The sequence below is a fragment of the Juglans microcarpa x Juglans regia genome, chromosome 1D, assembly GCF_004785595.1.
Source record: "Juglans microcarpa x Juglans regia isolate MS1-56 chromosome 1D, Jm3101_v1.0, whole genome shotgun sequence".
NCBI classification, from domain to species: Eukaryota; Viridiplantae; Streptophyta; class Magnoliopsida; order Fagales; family Juglandaceae; genus Juglans; species Juglans microcarpa x Juglans regia.
In genome coordinates this window covers 11,070,175-11,090,000 of record NC_054594.1, presented here as the reverse complement: position 1 = coordinate 11,090,000, position 19,826 = coordinate 11,070,175, and the positions used below count along the sequence as shown (strand labels likewise).

General features: G+C 37.8%; 2 protein-coding genes across 4 annotated transcripts in view; both read right to left on the bottom strand.

The window, feature by feature from the left end:
• Window positions 1-14,081, bottom strand: part of LOC121235934 (cyclic nucleotide-gated ion channel 1-like) — a 45,826-nt gene extending 31,745 nt beyond the window's left edge. Inside the window, exon 1 of the mRNA XM_041132381.1 lies at window positions 13,948-14,081. The gene's annotated coding sequence lies outside the window, so the exon portion shown is untranslated. The remainder of the gene's footprint in view (window positions 1-13,947) is intronic.
• Window positions 8,801-14,562, bottom strand: LOC121235956 (cyclic nucleotide-gated ion channel 1-like). 3 transcript variants are annotated; one of them, XM_041132426.1, is made up of 9 exons: window positions 14,420-14,562; window positions 13,387-13,506; window positions 12,691-13,288; window positions 11,833-12,033; window positions 11,422-11,738; window positions 11,015-11,126; window positions 10,030-10,266; window positions 9,551-9,945; window positions 8,801-9,302 (listed from the first exon to the last, which is right to left on the bottom strand). In XM_041132426.1, the coding sequence occupies exons 2-9, from the start codon at window positions 13,413-13,415 to the stop codon at window positions 8,993-8,995; spliced, it is 2,199 nt and encodes a 732-aa protein (XP_040988360.1). In that variant the 5' UTR covers window positions 13,416-13,506; window positions 14,420-14,562; the 3' UTR covers window positions 8,801-8,992. The 3 variants fall into 3 exon arrangements, with proteins under 3 accessions (XP_040988360.1, XP_040988351.1, XP_040988365.1); XM_041132417.1 differs by lacking the exon at window positions 14,420-14,562 and adding an exon at window positions 13,948-14,083; XM_041132431.1 differs by lacking the exon at window positions 14,420-14,562 and adding an exon at window positions 13,948-14,064 and having other exon boundaries at window positions 13,387-13,492.
• Between the last annotated feature and the right edge of the window lie 5,264 nt (window positions 14,563-19,826).

The following is a 19,826-nucleotide window of genomic DNA, read 5'->3' as shown; positions in this document are numbered from 1 at the left end:
TCTGCCAAGACGTCGTCAGGAAAGAATTCAATATGGGTTGTAGTCGATTGATTGACTAAGGTGCACATTTTCTACCCATAGCTAACACAGATTCTATGGAAAAACTCTCCCGAGTTTATGTTAACGAAATTGTCCAACAGTATGGAGTACCTAAAACCATAGTATTGAACTGAGATACCCGTTTTACTTTGCGATTTTGACAAAGCTTGCAAAAGATGTTAGGCACTCGTCTGAATTTTAGCAGCGCATGTCACCCTCAGTGGATGGACTGACGGAATGTACAATCCAGAATTTGGAAGAAATATTGCGAGCATGCATTATGGAGCTAAGTGGTGATTGGGAAAGTCACCTAACTTTGGTGAAATTTGCCTACAATAATAGTTTTCAGGCTACCGTTTAGATGACACCCTACGAGGCATTATATGGAAGAAAATGCAGATCTCCATTGTATTGGAATGAAGTGGGAGAAAGGAAAATACTAGGACCCAAATATTTACAAGAAGTTCAAAAACAAGTGACCCTGATTCAAGAAAGAATGAAATCAGCCCAGAACAAGCATAAGAGCTATGTCGATAACTGACGGAGGAATCTGGAGTTTGTAGTAGGAGATTGGGTACACCTCAAAGTATCACCCATAAAGGCAGTTATACGTTTCGGTAAAAAGAGAAAGTTGAGTCCCTGATATGTAGGACCTTATGAGGTAATCCAAAAAGTTGGTCCTGTAGCTTACAGATTAGATTTACTAGCAGAGATGCAAGGAATACATAATGTGTTTCATGTGTCAACCTTAAAGAAGAGCTTTGGAGAAAGACGGCCAATGGTAATGGAGCCCGGAGAGATTTGGCTTTAACCCAACTTATCTTATAAAGAATGCCCAGTGCAGATTATGGATCGCAAGGAACAAGAGTTGAGGAATTGGAAAATACCCCTAGTGAAAGTACTCTGGAATAACCCAAATTTTGAAGAAGCAACTTGGGAATGGGAGGGTACATTGAGAAGTGAATACCCTTGTTTGTTTGTATCTTAGAACTCAAGAACTCTTGATGTATGCATGAAATTGTTTGATATACATATATATATATATATATATATGTATGTATGTATGAATGTTTTGTTCTATGCGAAATCTATCTGTTCCATGTTGTTAGTTTAAATGTGGTAACTTTGTGTGCACCTACCAAACCCTTGGTACAGGATATGGCACTATCTAGAATGACCCCACGTATGTCTATTTGTTCAGTGGCATAAGGGAGAGAACGAAGAGATCGTCGTATCAGAGATCGTCTCAAGAGAAAGCAACAGATGAAAGTAGAACAATCAAGACAGATGGAGAAATTTGAGCATCATCGCACTCATGTGATGGATGCAAATTCTCGAGGAAATACTTATCTTCGATGAGCATTACCACATGAGGAGTGGCAACTGTGGTGTAGCTCGAAGGAAGCAGAAAGGAGAAATCTATGTAATTTTGATCTAGAGGCAGAATCGAGTCGCACAATGGAAGAACACATGAGTAGGTTTATGCCTTGTGAGACCTCGGACACGTCTGCAGATCGAATTTGTTTCCATGAAGAAGGTCAACCTATCGAGAATACAGAGCTTGAGATAGAACATAGGTTGAATGAGATGCAGGTTAATATGTACTTTGATAACGACTTGGAAGCAATATTCTACTTTTCACAGGACTCAATAACAGAAGAGGTAGATGAAATACTCTTATCATCAACATCATCCGAGAAGTCTACAGCCTCTTATGGAAGAGGTAGTAGCACATTATTTCTTCTTAAGAATGTTTTGATTGATGGTTACGGTGCCAATTTCGAGGATGAAATCTTTTTCTAATGAGGGAAGGATGTCATGACCGGAGCTTACCTAAACTTGGCCCATAGAATTTATTCTTAGTTACCATAGCATTTTAAGATCCTTAGTTATTTTTTAAAGGCCTTATGATCTTCGATTTAGTAACTTGAGCCCAAGAGAGGAGTAGCCCTAGAATGCCTTGTAATTTTCAGCCCTATTTTGAAACACAGGCCCAATAGCTTTAAGTCCATGACTCAAACCTTAGTCACTAGTGCCATGTGTCATGCATGTGTTGCACTATGAATTTGGACTTTATAGTGGGCTAAGGGGGAGAGAGAAATGTAGGGAATCACCAAGAGGTCGCTTACACGCCTACCCTAGAGCATTTGCCACTTGTTAACATGCTAGATACCTTCTAGAAGAATCAAGAGACAAAAGAAACCTAGGAAGACTAAAGGATTTTCGGCCAATCCATTTCCCACACATCTAGACCATGGTTTTGGCCTTATTTCGAGTTCCAAGATAGATTTTCTTGGGAAGGGAAGCCTAGGAAAGATGAATGAAGTTTTTCTAGAAGAGTTGCATGGGAAACTGAAGGGGGCACATGGGATTTCAGATTTGTCAAACTTTTGCTAAGTATCAAGCATGCACTAAGCTTCTAGAAGATTAGATAAAGGGACTCTTGTATCAAAGGACAAATATGCCCCTAGAATTTCAGCTACCACATTTCCAATGCACCTCTTCACTTGCCACTTGTCACTTAAATTACCTTTAGATCAATGGCACATGAGGAGTCACCTAGGGAAGAGCACTAGAAGATAAAGCATCAACTTGGGAAGTGGAAGAGAGAGTGGATGGTTAGGGCATGGCACATGCCTATGCCATGTGTCACTTATGCAAAGTTTATCTCTTGAGAAAAGGAAGAGACTTGGAGTTGTTTTACCTATTTACCCTAATGTATAATCTACTTAGTTGGGAATTGGAAGTGGCATAGATGGAAGAGAGGGATTCGGCTAAGGGAAGACCCACACACCACCCACAAGCTTTTTACCTTCCCAATGCAATCCAAAGGTGGGGAACATCAAGGGTCGTTTTCGGCTAGAGAAGAAGGAAGAGGGAAATGCCACTTGTCTTACATGCAATGGACTTCAAGCAACCAATGAGGGATTGAGCAAAATTCTATAAAAAGGGAAGAGAGCCACACGCCCAAGACTTTCTTCTTGGTCATTTTTCGAGTTTTGCAAGTGTTCTTATCTTTTCCACACTCTTCTCACACCTTCACTTAAAGATTCTTACACTTTCTCGCACTTTCTTTCCACCTAAACAAGGAGGATTCCTTTTCAAGAGAGGATTTCGCCACCATCAAGATCAGTTTTCTCTAGTATTACACACATGTCACCTTCTCAACTCACAATGATGTTCAAATCTCATAAGGATTTCGAGAATGGTGAAATACACACACTTATACCCATTTTTATGGAAAAAGGTTTTAGGGCTTTCGAGAAACCCTTGAAGCCGAATGGTGGGGGATGCATACCCTCCCTGTTTTCAATCACCACATGTGTATTCATCTTGTTTCAAGTTTTGTTTTACTACATGAGTGAAATGAAGGGGTTTTTTTTATCTAAAAACCCTAAAGGCAGAATGGTTTAAAATCAAGTGATGCACTAGAAACGCTCACACACTCAAGACACAAAATAGGATTTTGTTGAGGCTTGAGCGGTGTCAAACCCTAAGTCCTTTGTCGTTGCCTTTGCGTCAATCGAGGCCTTCGAGGCTCGCTCCAGATAAGTAGACAGTTGGTCCATATTCTACCAAAATTTCAGATTTTTGGATGGTTGATAGATCATAGTATCGATCTTGGTCTCACTAATACTAGTTATGTTCTCCCTGAAATGCTTAACCGTGTGTTTTAATGCATCAGCAGTATAGTCATGACGAGCTTGAGCAATATACTCATCCTCTATCAAGGAACTGTCTAGGTTCATGTTTCTTGGGAGTCCATGATACTTGTAACAACTTCTACCATTCCGGTTGAGGAATGTTTGTGGAAACTACCACAACGAGATTTCAAGAAGTCTCAGCAAGTAATTATATAACATACCACAATTAGCATAAGCATATAAGAGGTATATCATGAAATGCGTGCATGGATATGCACTTGACATATGACTTGACCATTTTCAAAAGACTTGTAACAGAGACTTTAGCTTTTCAGAAAAACTTCTTAACTTTCTTATTCACATTGTTCTTAATCAAAACTTGTCTCATCAGAACATATCACAAGATTTGCATCGAGTGATCCTTATCATATTCTAGATTTTCATCAAGTGATCCTTATCTTATCACGAGATTTACATCAAGTGATCCTTAACATATGAGCTCTTACCCTTGTTCAGAGGGTGGACACAACATGGTTCCCTTTTGCACCGCGTGTTCCTGCTAATTACCAAACCATCAATGGCTCGTGCACCGTGATGAATACGTCATAAACAGAGATTCATATTAACCCGATCTTACTTCGTAGGGTTACATGCCTTATGCACCCACTAGCGTTAGGCGCTTCCTCACTCTGGCATTCTTTGAAAAGAATCTATTCGAAGCTCGTCAACAGTACTTTATCAACCTAAGGGTTACCACTCTATTTTTAAGTACTCCAGAGTAGATAGAGGAGTTTCACTAGGACATTCTCCCGCCCTATCACTTGGGGTTGTGATAAAACTTTTAAACTCTTTTCTTTGAAAATACTTTTTGAAAACACTTTTTTCCAAATGTATGTGATATGAGATTTAAGACATGTGTACTTACACTTGACATATGACACATGAAATGCCGTGCATAAAATAACTAAGCATAACATGTTCAATTCACGACATGATAACATAAATCACATGAGATATCAAAATACATACATGGAATCATGAGAAAGGGCTTGGGTCGAAACATGTAGATGCAAAAACATGAAAATTTATCAATTGAATATGCTTCTTCTATAAACATATTTGCTTAGAAATCAAAACATAACGAAATGAAACGTAAAATCATGGTATTTGGCCAAGATTCGAAACTTCTAAGACATGGTATAGCCGAATCATCAAGTAACATAAATCAACCACAATGTTTTCTCTAAAACCAAAACATGCTAAGAACATTCTTGCCATTTTCATACCATTCATGTAATATTCATATTCCATGATCACATAAGCATATTCAAACAAACAAACAAGAGATAGAAAATAAAGCAAACATATCAATGAAAAGATTTACACAAATATATACAAATATTAACCAAGAGTAAGTTGAGTATATACTTAAAAAAATTCAAGTAAAGAAATACTAGCAAGCTGTAAATCTGAATGTGCTTCATTAGAAAGTGTTTAGAAAAATCCTTTTTCGTGTTCTTGAGTGTGTGAGGGTTTTTAGGGCATCACCTGATCTTAAACCATTCAACCTTTAGGATTTTTGCTTGAAAGAGCAGAAGGCCTAGTATGCGGGTCACATGCTTCAAGGAGAAGCTAGAATCTGGTGGGACACTAAAAGACAACTTTTGGCGCGAGGGACTTGTGTTCGACCATTGGGTCGTGGTGGGTTTAGTGACTCGACTTGTAGCGCGATGCTTGGCAAGTCGAGGGACCTGTGTTCAACTGTTGGGTTGTGATGAGTCTAGTGACTTAGCTTGTAGCACGAGGGTTGACACGTCGAGAGACTTGTGCTCGACCGTTGGGTCGCGATGAGTCCATGGACTTGGCCTTGTTGGCGTGAGGTGCTTGTTCATGCTGAATTGCTCTACTGGAGTGCAAAGAAGGTTGGAGATGTGGCACTGTTGAGGCCTGCGGGTTGTCATGTTTCGGTGATGAAGAAGATTTGGGTGCTTGTGATGCCAAGCAACTTGTTTGGAGAGTAAGGTTGTGGTAGTTGATTATGAAATCGGTCGAGCAAACTTGGGCGAGCAAGTTGGTGGAGCAGTTGCATGGCCTTGCAACGTGCACTGGGGGCAACGTTGTTCCTTGTTCTCCACCAAGTGTACCGTGCATGGCTTATGCATGGTGCACGTTCCACATGCGCAGCACACGCTTAAAACACTAGTTGTTAGTTGTTGGGAAGTTGCCCACTGAGTGAGGTGATCGTGGCTGCATGCACGTTAGTGCCAAAAAATTTGTCCCGATGGAGTTATATTGGGACGTATAGGCTGTGCCTGTGCTGGGCTACATGCCAGGTATTTTAAAACCGTGCAGCGCTGTATAACTTTGACCACGTGGGTGACCATGCAATGTGCAGCTCAATGCAGATGGAAAGTTTGGTGTAGGTGGAAAGCCCAGTGTAGGCTGAGGGCTCGGTGTAGGGGAGAGCTCGGTATAGGTGGAGAGCCTATGTAGGTGGAGAGCCCAGTGCAGGTCGAGGGCTCGGTGCAAGGGGAGAGATCGGTGCAGGAGGAGAGCCCAGTGCAGGTGGAGAGCTCGGTGCAAGTGGAGAGCTCGGTGTAGAGGGAGAGCTCAGTGTAGGTCGAGTGCTAGGTGCAGGTGGAGGGCTCGGTGCAAGTGGAGAGCTTGGATGTTGGTAGAGATCGGTGCAGGTGGAGGGCCTGTGCGGTTGAGGTGTTGCCCACCATGGGGTGGCCATGGAGGGTCGTGAGTAGATGAGGGCCCTGTGTGATTCAGTCTCGAGCTAAGAGCTCGGTGTAGGTCAGTCCCATGGTGACCTGAGTGGGTTGTGGGCCACCTTCGCCTTTACAGTGGTTGGGGACCACTTGAAAGTCACGTACGGTGTAGTTTCGTGTATGGGACTTGAGTGGCCGTGGGCAACATCTACCCACTGCAGTGGTTGGGGACCACCACAAGGGTGGCAGAAGATGCCGACGGTTTAGGTGGTGACTACCGGCGAGGAAATGGTGCGTTGATGCATGCTTTATGCATTGCGCACATGGCTCACTTTCATCATCCGCAGTTGAGATGGTCATAAACCACACCCGGGGGCAAAAAAAGCCGACGAGCCAATGCGTGGCTGCTGGTGGCTTTGCCTTGCCGTGGCGGGATTGGGCCGAGGAGATTTTTGCCACATGCATTGTCAAGCACGCGGTCGTGCGGCGAGACCTCCGTCGTGGCCAAGCGGTGGTGGACCGTCGCCGATGAGATAGACGGTGTCGGTGGTTCTCATGGCGATCGTTGATGCAACTGCCTGGCTAGGCCACAGTGGGGCCATGGCTCATCTGGGAGCATGTTGTCATTCGCTGTGTTGCATGGAACAACCACTGGTGGGGGCCAGTGAGCGTTGGAGAGAAACCGCGGCCAATCACTGTACCTCACGGCTCGCTACTGCAAGGCTTCTGGGTGCACGACATCATGCAACCAATGTGCACTGTGCGTGCCATGCACGGTGCCAATGTGCATGAATTGTGTTTGTGCATGGCACTATGCATGTGGGTGCACAGTATCTTGTGTGATACTACGTGCTTAAGTGCCCAGTACTTGCTCACTAGTACATGTGCCGAGTGCATGTGTTCTCTGCATGATCTACATTTCTGGGATTATAAAGATGAGTGGCCCAATCCTTTGAGTTGCAACAGTGGTAAAAAGCTCGGTTCCTTGCCTAGGTGAGAAAAGATTTACTCGCCCATTTCCTGCAGCAACATTTTTAGTAAATGTAAATATTAAAAAAACTAAGAATACTTATCTGGGAGGATGTTATTTGCTCACCCAGTAATTGTTCAGCATGCTAGAAAATCATCATTCTCGCACTTCCGGTGAAGAGAGGAAATTGAATCCCATAGACTGTGCCACTGTTGATGCTGGAAAATCGTACAACAAGACTGAAGGAGAGAAATAGTCACTTGGGCCTTGATCAGTGTTGTTTAGAGCCCCCATTAGTGTTTTGGTGCGGCTGTACAGTAGCAATGCGTAGGTCCTTGCCGGGGAATAGAAAACAAGTGTAGAGAAAGTAAGAGTAAGGGATACACAGATTTACATGGTTTGGCATCTTGCCTACGTCCACGGGAATTTGAAGAGGAAAAATCTACTAAAATATACTTGTTTATAGTTTCTCATGACCTCTCATTTCTCACTGTACAATGAAAGCTAGAGTTCTTCCTGTGGAGAAGATATCTTCCTGGAGAGGTTGATGAAGAAGAAGAAGATGAAGAAGATCTCTCTTGGTCATTTGACCCTTTGCTTTTATCTAACTCTCTATTGCGCATGCCTGCCTGCAAGGAGGTGACTGGTTCCTTTGCATGTATGTTAGCAGAGGTCGGATCTGACCCTTGACGTGTCTGAGCATCCCTTCTATTTCTCACTTTCTTCTGAAACCCTTCTCTTACCCTCCTGACCCATGGTCACTTCTGGTCTCCTACGCTATTCCTTTCCATTTTATCCTCTAGTTTGGTTTGGTGGGTTGGGCCTATCAGGCCGGATGTTTTACCCTCCACATAAACCATGTAAATAAAATAGCCTACACTTTGCATGGCCTTTTGCATTATTTTACATAGTGTTTACAGAAATCAAAAGTTGACATTTACAATTCTACTTCTAGCTGCATAGAAAAGCTATGCAAGGAAAGACACAGGTGCAATCTAATGAATACAATATTTACGTATAAAACTATAATCATGCATCATTGTAATCTCGTAGAGGTATTTTAACGACAAATCACTGACTCGTCTCTTCACACAACAAAAGGATGAACACGGCAGAAGCATGATTTCGTTACGCATAGGATATAATCCAGTGGATCGAGGTTTAAGGTAAACTGAAATAGCAGGTTGATGTGTCGGCCTACAATTGGACAGTGTAAATCTCACATTTCCACTGCAACCGGCTGGAAGAGAGACTTTATCGCAATTGAAACACAAAAAAGTATCTAGTTTAGGTATTGAGAATACTTCAGGTATTCTCATAATATTTAACTATTATTTATTATTTTATTATTATTTTTTATCTACTTTTTATTACTATTCATAGAATAACTCACCCACATCTTCGTAGAAAAGAATATGTACTCGAGGAGATGAAAGAAAGTCAATGTATTTGTCTTTTCATCGACACCTGAAGGCTGAAAACATGGCTCTAAAATATAAAGATGGGAATTTGCTTAGTACATGTTACACACCACATCCTACATACAGAAAACGCTTGTACATGAACAATGTTTGTGAAAACTAAACTTGCGTGATAATCACTTGAAACGCCATATATACTACTAATTAATAACCTTCAACACTGAAATCTGGCACAGTAGGCTTCGGTGGTAGTAGCTGTAGCACTCTTTGTGGCGCTCTGGTACTGCTGCGTCCACCCTTTGGTCTTCGCAAGGCTCGAAGTAAACGGGCCGCAAACATTGATGCATAAATAGTTGCACCAAGACTTGCCGAGATCCCAGCTTCATTTGCCAAAGCAAATTGTAGTCTATTTTCAGCATCACGCAAAGCTCTCTCATGGTTTTTCTTAGAGTAGCGGTGCCAAGCTGATTGGATAAAACAGGCTGCCCATGTTCTCCATTGTTGGGAGTAGCACCTGACAGATTTTAGCATATTTAATTATATCAAGGATCATTCGCGCATATGAGGAAGATTATCAGAGTTCAAATAGCGATTATTGTACTCTTTATTAAACGCTTCAAGAATATTTGTGTTAAGTTATTATAAATAATTCTTTGTGACAATGATAATGCAACAAAGCAAGAAAAAACCATCATCTTTGTCTATTTTGGCAGTGATTTAATAATTATCCAAAAAGTTAATAGGCATAGCTTAAAGCCTTACTTGAAAGTGTGCTGCAACTCCTTGCTGTGAAGTTTCCGAAACTGAGAAGCCACAGTCTTCAAATCCTCGGCCATTAGAGCAAAGGCTTGAACCTCTGCTTTTGCCACCACTGTTCTTGTTGAAAGGGGGAATGTGGTCGACGACTGGGCATATAGGGCCCAAGTAAGAAGCTCTTCTCCACAAAAGTCACCGGCTCCAAGATCGGCAGTGTTGAAAAAACCAGTTATTCCACCATTGGTAGTGAAAGTGGCTAGGTTTCCTCGCATGATAAAGAGCATCTCGTCCACTGGATCCCCTTCACGAACAATGTAGCTGTTCTGTGTGTAAAGTACTGGCTTGAGACGATCAACCAGCGGATCCCACAGTTGTTGATCCATCTTTCTGAACATGGGCACCTTAAAGATAAAATTAACTCAATGAACACCTTAGCTAAAAAAAAGGACAAAATGATGCACAAAAACAATCAAGGGAAGAATTACCTTCATAAGAAGATCAAGGCAAAGATGGCGCTTTATGTCCCTTCTGAGATCTTTAGGAAGGTTACGGATGAGATTTTCTTCCTCCACACCTCTTGTTTCTAGCCACTTGTACTGTTCATATCGTCTAACCCGCTCCCTTAATTCGGTAGGGAGCATACGTTGGGACATCCACTGTTCGGCATCAGTCTTCCTCACTCTCATTTCTTCTACTCTCACAGTTGTGGACTGCAGATATTTCTATAACAGCACAAGAAACATGATATATATCACCTCAGTCCATTCTAGAATAATGAGTGCTGTTGATCTGGAAATAGGTTTTTAGTTGAAGTTAAAGTTGAATGGATGGTATTAGAGAACAGACGCATATCATCATGTTTTCGTTGGTAATTGTTGAATAATCTCACATTACCTGTGGAGATAAGATCTTAGGCATATTTATAAAGAATGAACATTAATCATCTTTTGTAAACTAAGTTTTATGAGATGAGTTAGGCGCATGGTTTTATGAGATGAGTTAGGCGCATAAATTTACTCAAGGTATTAGAGCCTGCCATAGGACAAATGAGGCTCACACTACTTATCCCATGACAAGAACTAAGAAAAATACTAGCCTACACGTGAGGGAGTGTGTTGAGTAATAATATCACATTACCTGTGGACAAGGTCTCGGGCATGTTTTTAAGAAATGAGCAATCCCCTCTTGTAAAACCGGTCTTATGAAATGAGTTAGACTCATAAATTTCTTACATAGCAACTAGAAGGCTAAAATAGAATACAAGATCTGTTGAGAATAAAATACACCTCAAAGGTATTGACTGAAGATGGCTGGAGTATATGTACAAATAATTAAGCATGTAATTTATATTGACCAATTAGCCGAGAATCTGATAAAACGATTAGCAATTGGAAGGTTTAGATGAAAATGTTCTCATAATGCTACACAACAATATATTGGCAAGAGAATCCATGAGGACCAAAGTATTACCTGCATATTGCCTATAAGTAATGAGAATAAGACCAACCCAGCGATGGCTATGGAAACAGCAAAGACTATCTCCCAGAAATACGTACTTGTATCCAAGTTTTGGCCAAGAGAACTGAAAGAAAAGGAAGGGTACAGGTTAAAAATGACTTGATAAAAGTTGACAAGCTTTGCTTGGAACATACTAAAAAATGCTTTAATAAGAAAATTTGAATGAGCACCCTTGCTGTGAGATCAATATCGATAGACATATGAAATGGATCTATAATATTTAATGAGTATTAACGCTGATCGAAAAATCCATACTGACAGTAACAAATGCTGTACGTAAGGCCCCTCTTTCACTTGAGGCCTTATGTTCAAACAAAAACTTGATGGGATCTTTTTTTTTGGATTTATATATTACTAACCTCAGACTACGCAATCCCCACCAGAAGCAGTAAGACAATTTGTCTAGAAAGTATTTTGACTCCACCACTCCAGACTTCAAAACTTTAGTAAATATTCCATAGTCGAAGGGATCATTTGTTGAGTTTTCCTTCTGATCATCTGGTTCGACAATACGACAAAACTGACTAATTTTATCCAAATCGCCATGACGTTCACTCAGGTTATAAGCAGTACAGTAAAAACCATGATGTAGACAACTTGTAATGTTCTTGCACATTTTTCTCCAGCAAGCAACCTGACGTTCTATGCCAAACAAGTACCAAAAGGCTCCAACTACCTGGTACACGCATTGTTCGTTAACAAACAATCTTAGATTAATAGGTCGGAGAATTTGAACCTAAAAAAAAAAAAAAAAAGGTTACGTAATTTACGTGACTAGCTAGCATGTAGAGGAAAAGATTATAAGCAGCTCCAGCCCATGCTGTCTCAGTCAGAATGCCAGAGGTCCTAGTTACTTCTACGTATAGTGGGTAGATCCGCAAAAGCCTCGGCACATATTGGGAGAAGATTACTGCCTTCAACATTTCCTTCAACGATAGCACTCCCCTTTTCGGTGCCAAAAATACTACCACCTGCAACACGTCAAAATTGTAACTTGAACCTTAGAGAGAGAGAGAGAGAGAGAGAGAGAGAGAGAGTACTACTCCAACACGTCAAAGTTGTAACACGTCAAGAGTACTTCCACCTGCAACACGTCAAAAAGTACTACTCTAACACGTCAAAGTTGGAAGCTATTTCTGGAAAAATTTGATACCTGACCTGGTAGTCTGATGCCAATTTAAAAGGAAAAATTTTTAAACTTTACTTATTCTTTTTTAATATTTTGAAAAATATATTACAATGCATCAAATTCTATATAGGCACATAAGACTCATCCTACTTGATCATCATTAAGTTACTCTTAAAAAATAAAAAAATAACTTTTAACAAATTGAAAGACACTTTTGAAAAACCGAAAAGTCTTATTCATAGAATGTACAAAAGTGTTCCTACGTTGGATTTGTTTAAACTTCCAACAACATCAATAGTGTGATATATAGGTGTGTTGATAATTCAGATTTGTTAATAATTCAGCTTACAAACAAAACAAATACACGACTTGAGTTTTTCTTTTCCGAGTTTTTTATGATTGGTTTCATAATAAGCGATGTATTTATGCAGAGACTTGTAAAAAGTAACAGAGCTATCTTAGTAATAAACCAGATTACAGGTACTTGAGATTGATATACCTGTGGGCAGGGAAGGATTGCCAGAATGTCGATAATGAAGTATGTGGACAAATATCTTTTTGCGATTGCCATAGGATCATCAATCAACTCTCCTCTTCCAAACACACGAGAAGGTGGGATAATTCCAGTTCGAAACTGAAAGTATATATGTATTGCATAGAAAGCATCTGTAACTGAACGAAGAACAGAAGCAATAATCGCCAGAGTTTTGTCCCATTCAAAGCTTAAGCATTTCTTCTTCCCATTCACCTTCAAAACTGGGGTGTAAAAGAAGAGTGGGTCCAATGCCACTGATATCACACAAGAAAGCACAAATATTTTGTTCCATGTTTGAAGAAATTGATCCTGAGGATCAAGGATTTTAGTCTTCTTAGGACCTGAGTGATCTTTTCGTGGCTGACCATCTACATGAGAAGGGATGCTTATTTGGTTGTTTTTCAAACTTTTATTTGTCTCAGACCCTCTCCCAAATCCTCTCCAAAAACTCTCAAAAAATCTGTCAAATGTAGCTCTAGAACTGTTTCTTGAATATTTTCGATCGTTCATGGAATGTTGATGCTCAAAACTGGAAGATTTCTCCGAACTCCAACTTTGAAACCTGGAAGAAAGCATTTAAAGTGTCAAATTCCAAACCAGAGGAAACCGAGCAAATCAATGGAGACTGTTGGGGGAGTACTCAGGCTTGAACAAACTAACCTTACAAAATTATTTCGCTTGGAATCCATTCCTGCGGCCAATTAGAACTCCAATAGAAAGAGCCCAACTCGTGATTTTGACACACTTTAGTTACCGATAACAAAAGCTGAAATCCAGGCGCTGCAGATCTAAGTAGAAGTTCAGATTCCATATTCTCTACAATGGAATTACAGAATGTCCCATGCTACGTAATATGAAAGCCAAACAATATGAGGAAGAAATGTGATATTTTTAGCAATTTATGACTAATATGTATTACTTTTTCGAGCAGGGACTAGTCAACTCTGAAGTCAAGCGACAACTTTAAATGCTTAACACGATTTGATCACTTTATACCCCTCTCAACCCCATTTTTACAGTCGGCAGTAAAAATTAATTGGAATTGAAGACTTTGGTACTTCAGACAGCATGATAAACGCTCAAAATGTAAAGCAAGTTTCTCAACTGGACTAGTGGTGATAAAAAGACAAGAAGAAAATATAAAGCCGATATAACCTGATCTGTTTGGTTGCAGAGAAAAAGAACAAAATTATATATAATTGTCTTTTAGTGGTACCTCACCTTTCGTCGTCTAAACGAACAACAACTGTTACAACTCCCAGCCTGACTGACAAGCTACGCTATTTTGATATTTCTGTTTCAGCAGAGTCTGTGCCGGCAGTCCCCATATCGCCTAACTTCTCTCGCCCCGAAAGCTTCGTCCGTTTGTTTGCACTCAAATATCAAATATCAACTTTCTGTTTGTTTGCCGAGTAGAGTGAAAATAAGAGAGGAAGAAAAACTTTATACTGTTATCTACTAATTTTGTCGGCGCTTCAGAATGAAAAAAGAAAAGAAAAAATAGGACAAAAAATAAAAGCCAAACATATCTACCAAGCGAAACTGGTTAAGCAGACTCAATATCAGTGTAAAGGGTCTTGTTCTCTGGGCGTTATTATTCTTTTATTTTATTTTCTAACTCTTATCTACCAAACAAAAACTGAAACAGAGTGAACAAAAATGCATAGAACTGAGCATATTTGGAGTTCCTTACATCTGTGTTGCTTTCATGGATGCTGAGAAGCAACAAGAATGGTCTACGGTATTTGAAGAAGAAGTTCCGTGAAGAAGAAGAAGGCAGAGAGCTCGGAAGAAAGTTCGTGCGAGCGATGACTATGAAGTCAGCCACCAAAGTGAGCCTCCATGAAATTATTGAGTTCTGTAACTTTGTGGTGGCACCCTCCTGCTTCTATTATTCGTTGTTTTTATAAATAAATTTATTTTTAATATAAGATTCTTAATTAATTACCCACATCGATGTGACTTTACTTTTTAGTCTTTTTTTCTTTATTCTTTTATGATTAATACTAGATATCATCTTATAATATATAAATTCTGCAACTTTCTTCATGGTCCTACTTTGTCCGAATCTTACTCTCACTATTATAACGTTGTTTTTATAAATTTGTGTATATCAATATCAGATTCTTTTCTTTACTTTATAGTCTTCTTTTCTTTATTTTTTTAATTGCCTGTTTAAGTCAGATTTTTCTCTAAAATAATAATTGGCAAATGATAATTTCAATCTCATAGTAATATAGCAAGGACAAGGACATCTATATATAGTTTTTTTTTTTATATATATATATTTATGATTTTTTTTTTTATAAATTAGAAATCAAAATTCAGGATCTCGCTTTTTTTTTTTTTTCTTTCAGTTTTTATATAACTACAAACACCGTATTTACAATTGACTTACAAAGCATGAGTAATTATGAAGTACGGGTTTGTTTCTTAACCCGAAGGAAACAAATTATATTAGAATATTATCATATTTAGAATATATTTTTATATTATGATAATATGACTTATTCTCTATCATATTTAGGTCTCGTTTGTTTTCAAGAAACATCTAATCTCATCTCATCTCATCTTACCTCATCATTACAACTTTTTCAAATCTCCACACAAAATAAAATATACAATTCAACTTTTTCAAATCCCAAAATAAAAATAATATTAAAAAATATATTCTAACAATATTTTATTCAACTTTTTAACTTTAATCTCAACTCATCTCATCTCATCTCATCTCTGAAAACAAACGAGCCCAGTTTATAGTATAAATCAATTAATATTATTGATTTATTGTATTTTCATCTTTTCTCTACCTTGATCATTCTCCTATAAATAGGGATATATGTTATGTATTTAAGTACAATTGAGAATAATAAAGATATATCTCTCAAAGTCTCTTTCTCCCTTCCCCATCACATGTTTATTTTATTTTATTTTCTACATTGTATCAAAGCCACAGGTTCCCTATAGACTTTTTTTGTAATTTTTACGGTGTTTTTTTCGACAAGCTTGTCAACACTAGGGTAAATTTTAAGGTGTTCTTTTTTGGCAAGCTTGTCGTTGCTTTTGCTTTCCAACCTTCAACACTGCTCGTTTTGAAACCAAATTTCAAAATTAAGTTTGCATGGTACAGATCATTTGATCTATGAATGACCCGATCCCATACACAACGAAACTTTTTTGGTAATTTTTTGATGTTCTTTTCGGCAAGCCTGTCAACACTAGGGTATCTTTTCGGAGTTCTTTTTTGGCAAGGTTGTCTGCTGAGTGCTTTCCAACTTTCAACGCTACTTGTTCTGAAACCAAATTTCATAATTAAGTTCGCATGGTACAGATCTTTTAATTTGTGAAAGACCTGATCCCAGATCCCATACACCATCACACACGCTGCCACATCTCATCCACATGGCTAGCAACTTGATGTTATCTCCAAATTCAAGATAGCGTCTTCATCATCATCTCGAGTTTGAGGCGAGATGTTAACGTATTATATTAAAATATTACAGTAATACCCAAGCCTAGGCCCAAGCCCAGACCAGGCCCACGAAAAAAAAATTCAACCCTAATGAGGAAATAACACCGTTTTGTTGGTAAAATTTTTTTCTCTCTTCTTCATTCTCTCGTTCCGAGGGTTTCTTGCCCCCAATATTCCCCCCCCCCACCCCCCCACTTTCTCTTCCCCGATCCCACCTTCCCCACGCATCTTCAGTGTTTCTTTGGTCTCTTGTTTTACCACCCACCCCACGATATTAGGTAAGATACTCTAGTATATTAGGCCCGGTTGCACAGTTACATGTGCAATATGAATAAATTATGATTGCTGGAAAAAAAATTAATGAACTATATTTGTATGGTAGAATGTATTGGTCGTGCATTTTCTTGTTTAGTTGTTGTGTTGGGAGTCTCTTGGTTATGAAAGGTGGATAAAGATATGTATAAAGAGGCTGTTTGGATTGATGTGGTTGTGTGGGTGGAGTTACATAGTTGTTTAGGGTTGAATGATGTAGCTGTCCCGAGTTGTTTATGATTGTTTTTGGGAGGATATATTTTGGGCAGGTTGTGTTGGACATGTTATGAATTGTGTGGATGCTCGGGGTTGATGTGTTGGCTGTGTTGGGTTTATATGTTCGTTGTTGAGTTAGCAAGTTGTTTTGTGTTTATATGTTTTCTTGTTGGGTGGCTGTTGGATATGTCGAAAGTCTTGAACTTTTGGAGTTGTGAGCGGAGGTGACTTGATATGTGCTGTTGTTTGGGTTGAATTGTTGATTGTTTAGGTTGATAGGTGGCTATTCAGGTTGATGAGTATACTTGTTGGGCTGTTTATAAACATAACTACTTATAGGCTCATTCTATTTTAGTGTAGGATTATGGAATTTCTATTAGTTAGGTTTTTTTGCTTGTATTGATTTCTAACGTATGAGCGAATAAATTTCTGATTTAGTTATTGTGATTCGGCTAGAACGCGGACTCAAAATGTAGATAATACACAAAAATTAGGTAAGCGGAATTCCTATACTAGACTTTGCATAAAAAGAAATGGGTTGAGGTTGATTTGTGAAAACTATGCATGTTTTATTTTGAAAAGAAAATTGAAACAACCTCAGTTATTTTTTCTGCATTACTCAGGAAATCAGTGTAAAAGAAAAAAATATTTTGTCATGACTGGTGTAGACATGTGCAAATTTTGGCATTCAGTTTTCTGTTGTATAAAAAGAGCGAATGTGAAATCTGAAAATTTGTGCAAAGTTATATGAAGATGCTCTAAGTCTGTTTTTGAATATGTGATAATGATCTAAATCTATTTAGTACTCTGTTGTAATATGATATAGCGTCTAAAACCCTTTAACATGACATTCTGATTTTGTTTCTGCTCTCCACTGCCCTAACCTTACCATAGTTGTAAAACTGTTATCTCTATTTGGATTTGTACCAACTTATCTGTCTCTGAATGTAACCATTTTGTTTCTAAAGTGGTTTTCTGTGTGTTTTTTCCTGTGTCCGTACTCGAGCTCCGAGATGATAAAGGGAAGATTCACTTTTGTCTCTGTCAAGTTTGTCCACTAGGGATAACACAACCCAATCATAGGGGATTAAACATGGACCTTGTTCTAATATGATGCTTGAATATGATATGATATGATATGATATGATGTTTAGTTTATGCTATGCCAAAGGACTTCTAAATATGAATATTTTGAACTATCGCTCTAATATTTTGATAACATGTTTTCTTTTACATTTTGAAACTTTGTAAATGGCTCATGTTTACATACTAGTATATATTCTCTGTTTACTGAGTTGTTAATAATTCACCCCTTATTTTCATAATACTTTTTAGATAATTTTGATGATTCAGCTGGGAGTCTAGATTAGGTAAGCTAGGAGTCAAGATTAGGTAGCATGGGTAAAGTTTAGCTGATGATTATTTATTGAGTACCTAAGGGTACTAAAATTGTTAGAGGATTTTTTTTTTTTTATGTTGATCTGATTTATTAGGAGACTGATATTATTATGGAGAATTTGTGGAGTTATTAATTGATCTTGTTGGATTATTTCATTGATAACCTTGTAGAGGATTGAATATATGTTTGGTTAAAATTGATGAATTTATGTTTATGGAGTACTCGGAAATTATATTTGTATTGTTGGAAGACGATTATTGGTGATAAGTAGTAATTCTCTGACGTCCTGTAATATTTTAGTATGTTTGATAATATAATTTATTCTCTATTTTATTTAATTTATTGTGTAAATCAATCAGTATCAATTAATATAATTGATTTATTATATTTTCGTTATTTCTTTAATCTCATTTTCTTATAAATAGGGTCATGTATTATGTATTCAAGCACAACTGAAAATATGCCCTCAAAGGCTCTCTCTCCCTTCATCGCCTTTTTTATTTTATTTTATTTCTGCAGGTTTTAATTAATCACCCACATGAACCTGACTTTACTTTCTAGCCTTCTGTTCTTTATTTTTTTAATTGAGTGTTTTAGTCAATTTTTTTCTCAGAAAAAGTAATTGGCAAATGATAATTTCATCTCATAGTAATACAGCAAGGACAAGGAATATTGAGAACCGTAATTTGCTTATATCTAAAAATGATTCTATAATATTGAACTTTATTTTCTCTTAAAAAATGTCGATGTTGCTTATGTTTTCAAAAAAATATATAGAGAAGCTAAATAACAATCTTATTTTTAAAGAAAAAGAATTTTCACGGAAAAAATTTAGAGTAATGTAAGATACAGTCCTCATGAGTTATCCAATTACCAAGTATTTAGTTTAAAAAAAATAGAATCTATTATTAAAAAATTAACTTTTTTATATGAATATCATATTTAAAGTGTATAATACTTATACATCTTATAACTGTAAATATCATTTCTAAAAATTTTAAACCACGTAAACAAGCATTTAAACATTCACGTTGTCATCTATTCCTCATATAATATTAATTATTTATTTTAAATATTTCACCAAACTCTTTGTATTATAGAATTTTTATTAAATGCGTAATGAATTTGGATTGTTTATGAGCAACTCCAGTTAATAATTACCACGTGTCTATATGCAGTCACTTCATGAATAGAAGTGAGACTCAGACGACAGCCTGTCGTTGATTTTCTTAAAAGCAAAAGTGTCATTTGATTGTTATCATAAAATGGGAACCACGTTTGATCGGACCCATTAATTAGGTAAATGTAAAATATTCTTAATATAACTAATTAATCATTTACATTTTGAATTTTGATCTTTAATGACTTTTACCCTAATTTTAATCATTTATAATTATTTAAGAAATTCTTTCGAGTAATTATTAATTATGCAGAATTTATATTATGCATCAATTTCTCTGTTATTGAAAGGGTCATTCAATCTTAGATAGATTCAGAGAAGCTTTGAGAAATAATAAAACTAACTCGAAAGGTGGGAGCCCTGTGTCTACCATCAAACAGTAGAAAAAACCTGAAAATGGATGGTTGAAAGAAAATTTTGATGCGGCAATAGATGAGCAAAAATGTATTGTGGGACTGAGAATTATCATCAGAAACAGTAAAGAGGAGGTCATGGCTGCATTTAGTAAACCACAGAAAATG